The sequence below is a fragment of the Simochromis diagramma genome, unplaced genomic scaffold (assembly GCF_900408965.1).
Source record: "Simochromis diagramma unplaced genomic scaffold, fSimDia1.1 OVJJ01000026.1, whole genome shotgun sequence".
Classification (NCBI taxonomy): Eukaryota; Metazoa; Chordata; class Actinopteri; order Cichliformes; family Cichlidae; genus Simochromis; species Simochromis diagramma.
In genome coordinates, this window is record NW_024386985.1 from 9,780,572 (window position 1) to 9,794,377 (window position 13,806).

Sequence of the window (13,806 nt, forward strand, 5' to 3'; positions counted from 1 at the left end):
TGAAATATGGAACACCTTTTTGGATTTTGTTATATTGGGATAGGGATTAGTTAGTTAGTTTTATGGAGGCCTTAAATAACTCTTTAGATTTTGTCAAAATGTCTCTGCAAGCCTCAATAGCAAAGACCTCAGCAGACACTACATGTCAACGGGTTACATAATACAGTCTTTTCCTGTCACTTCCAGAGAAAGTCAAGCTCATTGGCTGTAGTGTTCTCAATCTGGAACCCCTTTTTCTAAATTTATTGATTTGGTACTTAACATCGAGGTTTATTTGCTTTTTCAATTCGACTGACACATTGTTTTTACCAATTTAAATGATGAAAACAACCATGTAGTGTCAGCTTGATTTATTTAAGTATATCGCCTTTAATAAAAAGGTATCAATCGTTGTTCTTGTTCAAATCATTAGCTTCCAAGGGGCTTACATTTTCTTGTGATAGTTTGGTTACTCTAAACAAAACTTAAGGAAACAGTCAGACACTTCCTGAAAAATGCCTATTTGCTTTCTTTTTCACACAGAGCCAGGACTGTTACAGAGGTAGCAAGTAAACAAGCAATCTTACAAGGACGAAGAAGCATATGCATATGTCTGCCTGAATTTTCTTTTAAATCAGACAGAAAGTTGTGTAAAGTTCTAAACCTATCCTTGAACGGGTGATGTGGAAATACAGAAAGGCCTAGAGAGGCTGGTCTCTCTCTTTTTCTCGTTTGTGAAGACACACACACACACACAGATACACACAGCTCACACATCTGTTATAGGTTAGATCTGTTACAGAGAGTATGAATCTCAAAACCAGTGGGGGTAAAGCCATCAATCATACCTCCCTCTTGCTTTTTCTCTCTTTTAATGACACTTGAGGCAACAATAGGGGAAAAGTTTGTGTTTATTGTAACGTTAAAGGTAAAGCCTTTTTATTCTCAAAATAGAAAGAACAGAGGAACTACAGGCAGTTTGGCTGTATATATCGAAGTTTAGGCGGTTATTGTCTGTTATCGTAATAATAACTTGTGGTAAGCTAGATTCTAGATGGGGGTAAATAAGGAGATTTAGTTACATGTGATTTGCAAAGGCCGATTTAACTGCTTCAGGATGAAACGTGTTGGTTGTTGCACAGCCTCACAAATGCTCAAAGCTAATAGTATCACAGATCCAGATGTAAGGCCTAACTCTTCCTAACTGAACGTGGTGAGCAGTTTCCCCATGTACTCGCAGTCTCTGATAGGATAATGGGGATTTGGGGGCAATAAACAAAGGAACCAAGAAACCACACTTCAAAAACACAGTCACATTATACTGCCATGTGACATGTTAAACAAAGCCTCTTAAATAACTGGAGTAACTTGATGATGGTAAGATTGCTGTGACTGTTCCCTAGAAGAGGCATTGTTTGAATATCACGTATTACCAGCTATATCTGTTATTTTTATGTCAGTCTGTTAAACACAGATTAGCGATGATATTTAGATTAGAGCTGTTATGACACTGACGATTTAAAGGAGACAGTACTCACACACAGGCTGATTGTTTTGTGTCACATGATGTCTCAAAACTATTTAAAATCCATTAGGAAAGTGGGAGAGGCAGACCAAGAAGAAACCACCTGATTTTTTTGGCAGACTAGTATCGACTCCACCGTGACCTTAGCACACAGTTACTGTAGCACCACCTGCTACAGAACTACACACACAGCAGAACTGACCAGGTAGCCCAGCTGAGCCAGGTACAGTTATGTTTTTTGTTCTCTGAGAAATTAAGGTAAATATTATTGCAGCCTGATACCTTTAACTCTGCTCTGTTGGTGCACTTTGCATGGACAAATGGCCAAAGCTAATTCACACAGAGTGGTGAGAGATGAGTGATCAGTGTAGTTTCAGATGACTGATGCATATAATTTAAACAAATTATGTTCTGGTAAAAATAATAACAAGGGTAAGATCTGATTTAACTGTTTAATTATTTGATTTTTTTAACCTTAAAGTATATATTTCAAAAGGCCTCTCGTCATAGCCTCTGTGTTTTTGTACACTTTGTCCACCGGCCTTCTCTCTCAGTTACTGCTCATGTTCCTCATAAGAAACGAGAAATAAAAGCATGTCTAATTCAATGTTCTGTTGAATTTATCTCACACACTGCTTGCATGCACTCATAGTTAACACAAAACAGAACATTTTTTTGTCCTTGGTCACTCTCTTGGTTTCTCGGATGTAAATAAATCTTCTTTTTTTCTTTTTTTTGAAAGGAGAGAAAAATAAGCTCTACATACCAGGAAATATTTTGATATTTGAAGGGATGTTTGATGAAAAACAAAGAAGATTTTAACATGATTTTCAACTATCTGGAACCAGTACTTAATAAAGTGGAGAGACAATGGCGACCGAACCACCTTTGATTTTAAGCCTTTTAATATAGTCTACTTGGATTTATATATTGTTGTTTCTAGTCTTACTGAATACTCAAAGTCCCCTTTTAACCATACCTTCATACAGTGCTTCATTCCATACCCTACAAACACTTTGTCTACCTCAGTATTATATCACTGGTTGACCTAACATGTATTTCTTTGAACTGTAGGAAGAAGCTGGTGTGCACAAGCAAGCCCATGCTTGCACAGGGAGAGCATCACGCTCAAGAGCCGGGCAGCTTCTTGCAGTGAAGCAACACTGATAAACAGTCTGCCAGTGTGCCAGCCACTTATCTATGCAATTGTGAAATTCAATGAAAATAGCAGGAGTAACTGGGTCTCTTAAGCCTTGACCTTAAATTCTGTGAATAATCTCAGATCTGAAGGCCAGAAGATAACAATAATAAACAGAAAAAAATGGATGAAGAGAATGATCAGAAATGATGGTATAATATTGCATGACAAAACAAAATAAAAACAAAATAAGGCAATTTCATTGAAGTAACCATGATTCATATAATCCAGGGAGTTAAATCTTTTTCAAGTCATTAATAACTTGAAGGAAACTCTCTTAACACTCTAAATGCTGGACTGAAATTTACCTTTTGAAGATTTTGACTGAATGACAACCAGCTGGCCTTGGACAGAATTGATGGAGCATGATTACGAAGCTCACAGCCACGACTCTGAATGGGATGCCACACATCAGTGATATTGATGAGGAAACATAGAAAAAAATATTAATTTCACAGTTGTACGAGCTAAAGCTCTTTCTGAAGTATATGTATGGCACAAAGATGGTTTTCTGCTTTGGCCTCTCTGCAGTCACTTCGCACTGTGGTATGTATGCGATTTGTTACCCATTTAATTTGAGAGCTGGGAAACTGGGTCAGATCAGATCAAATCTGGTTAACGGTTGCACAAAGGTTGATGTAGATTAAGTATGTGCAAAATAAGTCCTGCTTATACTGTAATGGATACGTTTTATTATGTGCCTGTGCTGGACAGAAAGAGCAGCAGGTCTTTGCGTGGAAGTTATTTTCTGGTTCCAAATGTCTCATTTTGGGACAGCCTGTAGCACTCCACTAACAAGATGAGTCAACAATGTCCTTTTATGGCTTTTGGACACTTATTACTCATTTGGATGAGCTAATGCACACATGCTGAAAGCAAAACACGCACACACAAAAGCCCTTTTGGAGAAACCTTTACACTGTGAAGTATTGACGTTGTAATTTGGATAAACAGGATGAGACTTGTTAAAGAAAGCCACTGTCTGCCATAAACCCCCTTTATTGCTCAACCACAGTGGTCTTAGATGTCTCAGTCAATATAATGATGCAAAGGCTATAACAACAAGCACAAACTGATATTTTGAGATTTACAGTAAGTTAGAACCCCTAGTCACTTTTTAGATTAAAAAAAGAACAATAATGACATAATTGTAAAATTGAGACGTGTTAATAAACAGTTTCCTGTCTAAACCCTTTCAATTTTATATTGATGTTTCTTACTGAACCGTTGTCTGTCACCTGATGCTAAACACAAATGGGCAGTAAGTCTTTCCTACAAATTGTCCAGCTAAAAATTAAGAAGGTGGGAATGGTAAGGCTGCACCAAAACAGCATGGAGGTGAATCATAAGGGTCCACAGAGCTTAGAGGAACTGAATTAGGGCATAATTATTTGTAGATTAATCACTCTGATTAACACTATTTTAGATTATATGTAGTCATTTGACCCATAGTTGGTACAAAATACCAGTCTGTGGAATTGCATGTGCTTTTCTAGTGGTGAATGAAATTGTTTCAAATTCTTTTACAGGGTGCAAAGATTGTGATAAGAATGTATAATGTCATAATACAAAAGATTGACATGTTTTGTGTATCAAATGCCACCCTGCTATGACTGTGTGGGCTTTGTGCAAATGGCAGAAAATGACAGAAAAACACTGTGCTGCCAAAGAGTTTGAGCGGTGCTTTAAAGGCGCTCAATCAATTTAGACATGGTGTTGAACGCAGTGAGCATGAAAGGAAGACTCTTCATAGAAAGTCAAAACAGGAACACAAACAACGTCAGTGCACCAGGACTGAACCAACATCACATTTTGAGCAGGATTAAACCAAACTGTCCTCAGGTGGTGTTAGTTATGACGCCCTGCAGGGAAAAGATTCTCTCGGTCCTCCTTTCAATGCTGCCAGGAGCAATGCGTGATCTGACGCCAGAAACAGATTCTGACAACATGAGTCTCCTACCTACTGAGAACAGCTGGGTTTTGCCTCACATTCAAAACAACGTTGCAGCTATGGTTTTGTGCAACAGTCGCATCTGGTGTCATTTTAGATTTGCAATAATGGAAGGATAGCGTGGACATTTTTGGTCTAATCAGAATGGATTGCATTTGTCTAGCATTGGTTGGTGTGTTTCCAAGAACTACATACCTGACAGACACTGGCTTTTGGAGTTGAATTTTAGTGAGGTCAGATGTGACATGTGTAGGTTTTGTGTGTTTTTTTTCCCTTTGCATTCTCACATGTGCACATTATATGACAAAGGTGTGAGCAGCAGAAGTAGGTGAATGATTGCAATGCCAAACGTTGACCTCATGTGGCTTTTCATGCCCTTCTGGTAGAAAGTTTTTGAAGTTTGACTCAGTCCCTCACATCTCACATGTGGCTTGTATTTGCACCCAAATACCTCCCAGATCTGTTGGATTTTTTGAAATGAATGTTAACATGAAACTCTTTATCTTCAGCTAGCTGGCTGACTTTAAAGGGTCTGCTTTACAGCAGCATAGAAGGGTATTTAAACGCCTTGCAGTGCAGTTATGGGGGGCTGTTTATCTCATCAGAGTGTGCGTGTGAAAGTAAACAAAAGCCAAAGGGATAAAGTTAAATTTCTCAATACTAGTAAATTTGTAGACACTGCCCAAATAAGCCAAATGCTAACTTTGAGCAAGGCCTAAAAACAAAGAGCAAATGTGGTTTGAAAATGACTTTCTGAGTGTCCTTGTTCACTCTCATTCATGAACAAGGAAGGCAACATTTCCCAAACTTTGTGCTTGCTTGTCAGTTACACAACACTGTGGTGTGGCATCCTGCCCTGTTATTGTTAACTTGCCCAATCTCCTCTTGGAGAAAACAGCGCCTTTGCTTCAGCTGATGATGGACATATGTTTGATGCTTTCTCAGGCACATTTCTGGGAATTTCTTGAGATCTTTCAGATTGAGGCCATATCGTTTCAGAAGATATGAATTTGAACAATTCCAGTGTTGTGTAACCAATATTTTAAATGGATTAAATCTTACTAATATGTAATTCAATCAAAAATCCTTCTATGTTTCTTTTCTATTGATATATAGGTTGCATATATTAAGACATCTGTAATGCATTGTTTTAGCCCTGCATGCTGGAAAAGCTATGAGGTTTGCGAGATCAATTTTAGAGCATATTTTTTGAGGACTCATTGTCTGCACCATGTCCCCTGCTGTCTGTGGTGTATTACAACTCTGGGAATCGGCATTTACATTGTGGATGGGAATCACAAAAGAGAAGGAGAATGAAAAGAGATGTTTTCTTGTGAAAAAAATTAAAAGCATGCGTTTTGCTGTTACAATAATCTAATAAAGTATGAGTTAGCCCATCACAGCATGTAGTAAAAGATACTCACTCTGGACCTGTATGGAGTAAAATCCTCATCAAAACACATGACTGAGTTATTGAGTAACACTGTAAATATAAGAGGGTCACCTAACGCAAACAGCAATGAGTGTCAAGATAATTTCATGTCTAAAATCAGCAATTAAATGATGAGTTTGACATTTGATAAAATATAATGCTGATAGTTAGATGAGAAGATTTATATTACTGACAAGTATTTACAATGAATATGAAGCTATAACCAGTATCAGTTCAGCTTTACATAAAGAATGGAAGTAGGGGAAAGAGCAAACCTGGCTCTGTATTAAAAAAAAACAACACTATTATTCACTATAATCAAAAGAAGATTGTTATCTCCATCTGCAATAATGTTTACCTGGTTGCATGGTTCTGTTCTAGAACCTTGCAGTCCTAAAAGCCTCATCCCCCACCACAGGCATACAGTGAGTAGCAAGACCAAAAAAGAAGACAGATGATGACATCATGAAAAAAAGAAGCTAAAAGTAAGATGGGTTGCAAAGTGGCTTGCAGTTGTGCAGCCACTGTGTTCTGATTAGAATGCAATTCAATCATCCATCCTTCCATCTAAACCATTACCAAGCCAGCTATAATCACTCAAGCATATCTGCTCTGCCCTTGGTTCTTCCCCCCGAAATACCTCACCTAAGGACAGCCCAGGCAGCTCTTAGGTCTCGAGCGCCTCTTGAACACCCAACGCCTCATACTGTCTCTGCGGCTGAGCCCAGACTTTTATGGGGGAAGCTCATTGGTGCTGCTTTTATCTGGGATCTTATTGCTATTATCAGTAAATCACCAGCTGTGCATTCATGATTAGCTCTTCTTTATAACAGATCAGCGCAGCATCTATGTCACTGCAGACTATGCACTAATCCAAATGTCGATCTCCCACTCCATTTTACTTTCACTTGTGAAACAAGACCCCAAGATACTTTAACTTGTCTATTTGGAGCCGCAACCCCTGAGCAACCCAGAGGCATCTCAACTTTTTCCGGCCGAGAGCTATGGCCTCACACTGGAAGGTGCTAAATGTCATCTCTGTCGCTTGACACTCAGCTACACTACCCAGGATGTGCTGGAAGTCATTACGAGAGATTTGCAAATTGGACGAGTATAAGGGTATCAGCTGAACTGTGATCATATTTATGCAGGCAATGAGATTAGCTGACTGAATGCGGCTTTATGGCCTGCCTGAAGTAACTACGATATGTAACACAATATGCACTTCTAAAGGTGGGATGAAAAAAATAAAAGACATTTTACTGATTTCTGAAAAAAGGTTTAGAAACAGACACTTGTTCTGTAATATTTGGATAAATGCAAGGCTGCTACTCAGGTGCACTAATCTCCTCAAGTCTCAATTCATAATAGTCTGATCTTGTTATTTAATGAGTGTTATATTGCGAGTGCTTACAGGCAAATGTTGCAAACTTTGGACAAGCCAGGCTTCCTTTTTCTCTTTCATGTTATTCTTTATGATAAGCTAACCATTCGTTGGCTGTAGCGTTATATTTAGCAGAATGATATAATGCGGGGGCATTATCAATGCAGTCATTTAACTCTGCAACTAACAGTGTAAGTCATCATGTATTATACTGACCAACATCTCGCACAAGTTACATTGCATATACATTTAGTTTGATTGCACTAAATGCATTGCATGGATGCGTATTTGTGTGTCCACAAAGATGAGAAGAATTTGAAATGTAGTTATTACAAGTATGAGGCTCTTACACATTCACCCATTTATTCTTACCATTTTCCAAATATTGTCAGATATTTTTGTTTTACTGCTTCCTAAGGCAACACCTTGGAATAACAGCTCTTTTTTTTGGAAAATATAAATGTGATATAATTGTTCCTTAATTCCTTTGCATTTTAATTAACTGGTTGATATTAGCAATGTTGCCTCAAAGCAAGAAGCTGCTGGGTGGAGTTTTGTATGTTCTGTGGCTTCCTTCCATAGTTCAAAGACATGCAGGTAGTGTGGTTAGGTTTATTGATGAGTCTAAATTGGCTGTAAGCGTGACTGGCTATCTATCTCTCTGTGTTAACCCTATGGCAGCCTGGCAACCTGTCCAGGGTGTTCTCTGCCTCTTGCCCTGTGACAGCTGGGATTACCTCCAGCCCCACGATGCTATCCCCATGGATAAGCAGAAGAAAATGGATGGGGATGGTTGAGTCACGCCTAGGGTATATGCTTGACCACATTACATGAATTCTTTTTTTTCTGTATGCTATGTCTGTCCAGTCTTAAATCCACACATTTAGCACAGAACATGTGATACCCAAATTATGATGTTATAGCACAGCCAGCTTTTACAATATTTTTACAAACTTAATATTATAAGGTTCGTGATTTGTATGTTCTTTTCTATGCTTGACTGCCTGTTGGCACTCACATTTAGCCTTCAGAAAACAACTCTCAATCATCTAATAGACCTGATTTGAGAGCCTTTGGGAGGGGAGGTGAATTTATGCCCCAGGGTCCTGGATAAAGGCAGGGAAAGGGAGAGATGGAAGGATCGCAGTGCAACAGTAAATAACATTACAGTTTGAATAATGGGCTCCCTCTGCGCCAGGGCCTCAACTGGACTAATGACAGAGACCTGTTTTAGATTAGTCCTTATACAAACACACACACACGCATGAATATGTGTGCATGAAACAACACACAGAGGGAGGTTCTATCAGTTTGGATAATCTGTTGCCTATGGCAAACATGGCTCTGTTCGGCTCTGGGAGAGCTAATTTAAAGAAGGAAACAAAGGAGGCATAGGGCATCACACACATCTTCAGTCACGCATTCATCCTTTCCTTTGAATTATCAAGTGTGTGTCATCCATTTCCCTCTGTTGGTCTCGGTTTTCCCAGAGTTCATTTGAGAAGTTTGTGACTCAAACCTCTTTCAGGAGTGGGTCAGTTTTTCCAGAATTACAGTTTACTATATCTAATTTGTCAACAATGTACTAGTTTAGAGCATTATCATGGTACAAGTCCGCCATCTGCTGTCAATACAAATTTCATCTGAGAACCTGTTTTCACCGTTTATGTCATGAGGTGAAAGATTTAATGTTTTATAGCCTTCATATTTTGCATGATTTTGTTTTGAAATGTTTCTACTTCCTTCTCACATCTTCCTAATTAAACAAAGTATCAACAGTGCACACTCTGCATAAAAGATGGGAGGTGAGGACAGTCAAGAGAGCAGGTGCATATGAGGCAGCAGAGCTTCAGCAGAGGAAGGGGACCAACAGGATCGATAGTACATATGTATGCCAAGGAGCTCTACCCTTGAATAATAATAATGGATTGCATTTTATATAGCGCTTTTCGGAGCCCTCAAAGCGCTGTACAATTCCACTATTCATTCATTCTCACATTCACACACTGGTGGAGGCAAGCTACAGTTGTAGCCACAGCTGCCCTGGGGCAGACTGACAGAAGCGAGGCTGCCATATCTCGCCATCAGCCCCTCTGGCCAACACCAGTAGGGTGAAGTGTCTTGCCCAAGGACACAACGACCGAGACTGTCCGAGCCGGGGCTCGAACCGGCAACCTTCCGGTTACAAGACGAACTGCCAACTCTTTGAGCCACGATCGCCCCATGAATGCCTGTGGAACTGGTATGGCAGAGAAGCTGGACCCAGTAAAAAGGCCTTTTTACTGGGTCCTGAGACAGAACAGGCGACTGGTTTCCAATGGCTGCTACTAGAGCATTTGTTTCAAGACTGTTACACCCATACTTATAATATATAGTTGGACTTTAGCTTGTTTGTTTGTTTTTACGTTTATTTATTGTAAAAAATTAAAAAAAAATAAAATAAAAACTGCTACACTTGAGTTTTGTATTCCTTGGCTACCATCACTTTTTTTTTTTATTAAGCTGCACTCCACCAGTTTGAAGAGGACCTCTCCTCTCCCTTCCCCTCGTCATTACATTAGCTCTAAAACAAACAAAAACACCCAAAACATACACACCTCATGTACATGTTCATAAAGCAAAATAATAAGTACCATTGTAAGGAAAGTATTATCAATCAAGCAATGATATGCAGATCATAATTTATTCCCAAACAAAAAAAAAAAAAAAAAAAAAAAAAAAAAGGAAAAAAGCCAGTCATATTAAATGCCTTTAAACTCCAGATTTCAAACTCCATGGTCAAAGTGTCATCATTATCAACTGCCCTCTATACAATAGCTTCATCATTGGTAAACATCTTGAAGTCTTTAGTGAATGTGTAAAAGTTTTTTTTATACCATTCATTTTAAGTCAGAACTACCAAATGAAATTTTCAGGGCTCAGTATCAGACAATTTCCAAGGAAGGAGACTGGGATTCCAACACATTCTTAAAACACATCTGTGACCATGCTTTGCCATGTAAATTGTGTATAACATTGCTGTTGAATACTCCATTGAATTTCTATCTGATTAGTAATAAATATATCCTCCATCTCGCAGTTAATATAGCCCGTCTATTTAGAGTTTTTAATTCTACAAAGGGGAAAAAAAAAAAAAAAAAAAAAGACATCTGCAAAAGGATTTGGGTATACGTTGTATACCTTGGCTGCGTGATATTGGAGTCAAATCTAAGTCAAACACTGCATTACTAACTCATGTGCATTCAGCTGCTTCCTCCTTGGTATTTTCTACGTGTCAAAGTGTCTCTGACTGTTTGTTGTTTCAGTCTCAGTTCACATCCTCCCTGCAGGTCCTGGCTCCACTGGCAGGGAAAACAGAATGCAAGGCAGGGTGAAAGGGAAGGCACCATAGCTCTCAGTCTACCGCCTCTTCCCCTTCATCGCTTCTCCAGTTTTTTAAATCTGGCTTCTATAAAGATAAAGAAAGGGATGACTTCTCACTCTATTGTAATAAAAATACATTGTTCAGTTATGGTGCAATCAAATAATGTTTGACCTTAACATTAAAATATTTAGGTCAGGAATTGTTTGTGGTGACACAGCGCCATCTATTGGCATGGAAGCTGCCAACACGATTGTGCTGACTTTACCATAAATAATAACCTCAACAGCCAACAGATACAGAAAGAGCCTACACTGTCACCTTGACTGTGCTCTCAAAGACACAACAAAAAAAAAAAAAAATAATAATAATAATAATAATAATAATAATAATAATAATAATAATAATAATAATATGTTCACTAGACATAGCAAATTAAAACAAAGAAAGATGGTACTGTGAAATCAAAAAACAAACAATGACAAAGTTACTTTCCTAAAGTAACTTTACATTTAAAGATAAAAAAATGTAGAGCCACCAGTGAAATCTAAAAATTATAATAGTAAAGAATGGATAACACTGCCCCAAATGTGTTTTGCTTTCAGCTGTTGATTTTAATTTTACCTAAGATGTGCTTTTTAGAACATCCTTGACTCTGATTCAGTTATGTTGTGTCAAAAGATATCCTGTCCTCTGTGCAGAACAAACACTTTTACACCTCTGTCATTAACTGTCTTACCCAGTTTCTTGGAGTATGCATCCAATTTGTAAGCAGCTTGTTCAAGTGCAGATACTTGCTCCTCAATCTGGTTTATTTGGTCCAAGTAGGGCTGTAAACTTGCATCTAAAGAAAACATGCACACCAGACAAGTCTTCTTATATTACAAGTTCCAGTAACAGATGAAAATTATGGGGCTAGTTTTTTTTAGTTTTTTTGTACTCACACTTGTTGTTAAGATCCTGTAGGTTACGACTGATGTTAATGCTAATGTCTTTCATTTCCATATACTTCAAGCTAGTAATCTTGTTCATGTTCTCCAATAGACGGTAATCCTCACAAGTGCCTAAGGAGATTGGGAGAACATTTAGAGAAAAATGGGTAAGAATGAATACGAGTAGCAAAGAACATCAGCAACTGGCCCTATGGCTTTGACATTTAAGAATAACTGTTTCATACTTTGAAAAGAAAATGCGAGTGTTTCCAATATTCAAAAAATAAGAGACCTGTTAGTTCTCCTTGCAAGAAGATGGCCATCTTTTCAAACATATCGGTGCACAACTCGTTTATATCAGGCTCTGCAGGCTCCACAGCCTCCTCTGCTGTCTCCACACCACCATCACCTGAAAACAATGCAGCAGCATTAACACAGCGCAGCTTTTAAATCCAGTTGCAAACTTAAATGTGGCCACAATATAAATGAAATAACGCAAAATACAATCACATTACACAAATAAGAAGGATGCCATGTAGAGCAGACAATGTAAGACCCACAAATAGAAAACTAAATAATTGGATTACTGTATGCTATATTAGCATTAGCTAGGGAAGTGCAAAAAAAAAAAAAACAGGACTCACTGTTTGTGCCGTGTTTTTTCGGAGCGGCTGCGAGGCTTTCCGCTGCATCCCCCGGGCCCTCTGCTTGACCGCTATCACTTGCGGTCGGATTCAGAGTCGCCGAATGAGTCGATGGTGCCCTGGAGATGCTGTCCATGGCAGCGGCTTCGTCTCCAGTTGCTGCCATTTTGTTCCTGTTTTGATTTTCCCCTGTCACATGAGCCGAGCGTTCACGTGACGCACGCCCGCCACCAACAGCCGCCGCTCCCATTCTCGCGCTCTATGGCAAAGCCACGCCCTTCATTAGTAAACGGCTCTTCGGTATTTAAAGGGTATCCTCTGTAGCTTTAATATAAATGTAAAAAAAAAAGTTGGACTTTTAAATAACATGGTTTATCAGGCACTTATGCCTGAAAAAATATTTATTTTATTTATTTAACAAAACTAAATTATTATACATTTTTATAAACTACAGCAATTTATTATAAACTGCAATATCTTCAAACATTCATTGCTCACGTGTTAATGTTCAGTTAAGAAGGTTAAGTCTAAGTCTAAGTTAATGTCTGAAAGCATTTTGCTGAACAAAACAAAAGAAAACTAACCTGGGCTAGGGTTTTTCTAATTAAACCATTCTCAGAGTAAGGTGCTGGTGGTATGAGCTGATGTCTGATCTGAACTGATCCTCACAATTAATTATCTGTTCCTTCAGCTGCCACCATTTTAAAACTTACATATAGCCCTTTTATCATGTTTCGTCCCATGATTATAACCAAGTGTTTTGATCCCTAAGAAGGTTACACCAAATTTAATCGAAGAAAAGTTTTATTTGTGAAAATAACAACGGTAGGTCAAAATTTTAAGATTGTTAATACTTTATAATATTTCTGTGGTTTCTCAAATTTTGTTGCAATGCTCATTTTTCTAGAAAAAAAAGAACGTCTTTTTTCATTTTTATTTTACTTTCTAATCAAAATAGACGGCCATACATTATAATTACACCAGCAGTGAAAATGACACTATTGTTAAACGGTTTGAGAATGGATGTCAAATGTGTGGCCAGGGGACGAGGAAAGTGCCCGAACTGGCCTACTGCATGGCTGGGGAATGTAAACATCGCAAAAAGAAGGAGTCCAGGAATTTTGAACTTTTTACTAGGCTCACACACACACACACACACATATCTCTCTCTCTCTCTCTCTCTCTCTCTCTCTCTCTCTCTCTCTCTCTCTATATATATATATATATATATATATATATATATATATATATATATATATATATATACACACACATAATTTTACTTACCATACCACAACTAAAGTAAGTTGGACAAGGAAAGAAAACTAAATCCCACTGATGGGTTTCCTTTCTTTACTACAGTACGTCATTTTTTTGTAAGACCAGGTGAATGTGAAAAA

General features: G+C 38.3%; 1 protein-coding gene across 1 annotated transcript; it reads right to left on the bottom strand.

The window, feature by feature from the left end:
- Positions 1–9,966: 9,966 nt before the first annotated feature.
- On the bottom strand, positions 9,967–12,674 carry bloc1s2 (biogenesis of lysosomal organelles complex-1, subunit 2). The gene is made up of 5 exons (XM_040040474.1): positions 12,407–12,674; positions 12,055–12,171; positions 11,775–11,894; positions 11,570–11,674; positions 9,967–10,917 (listed from the first exon to the last, which is right to left on the bottom strand). The coding sequence occupies exons 1-5, from the start codon at positions 12,654–12,656 to the stop codon at positions 10,886–10,888; spliced, it is 624 nt and encodes a 207-aa protein (XP_039896408.1). The 5' UTR covers positions 12,657–12,674; the 3' UTR covers positions 9,967–10,885.
- Positions 12,675–13,806: the final 1,132 nt, after the last annotated feature.

Coding starts and splice junctions, on each gene's coding strand:
- bloc1s2 (XM_040040474.1), bottom strand. CDS start 12,656: ATGGGAGCGGCGGCTGTTGGTGGCGGGCGTGCGTCACGTGAACGCTCG. Junction 11,895..12,054: donor CTTGCAAGGAGAACTAACAG/GTCTCTTATTTT, acceptor CAATCTCCTTAG/GCACTTGTGAGGATTACCGT. Junction 10,918..11,569: donor TGCATACTCCAAGAAACTGG/GTAAGACAGTTA, acceptor TTATCTTTATAG/AAGCCAGATTTAAAAAACTG.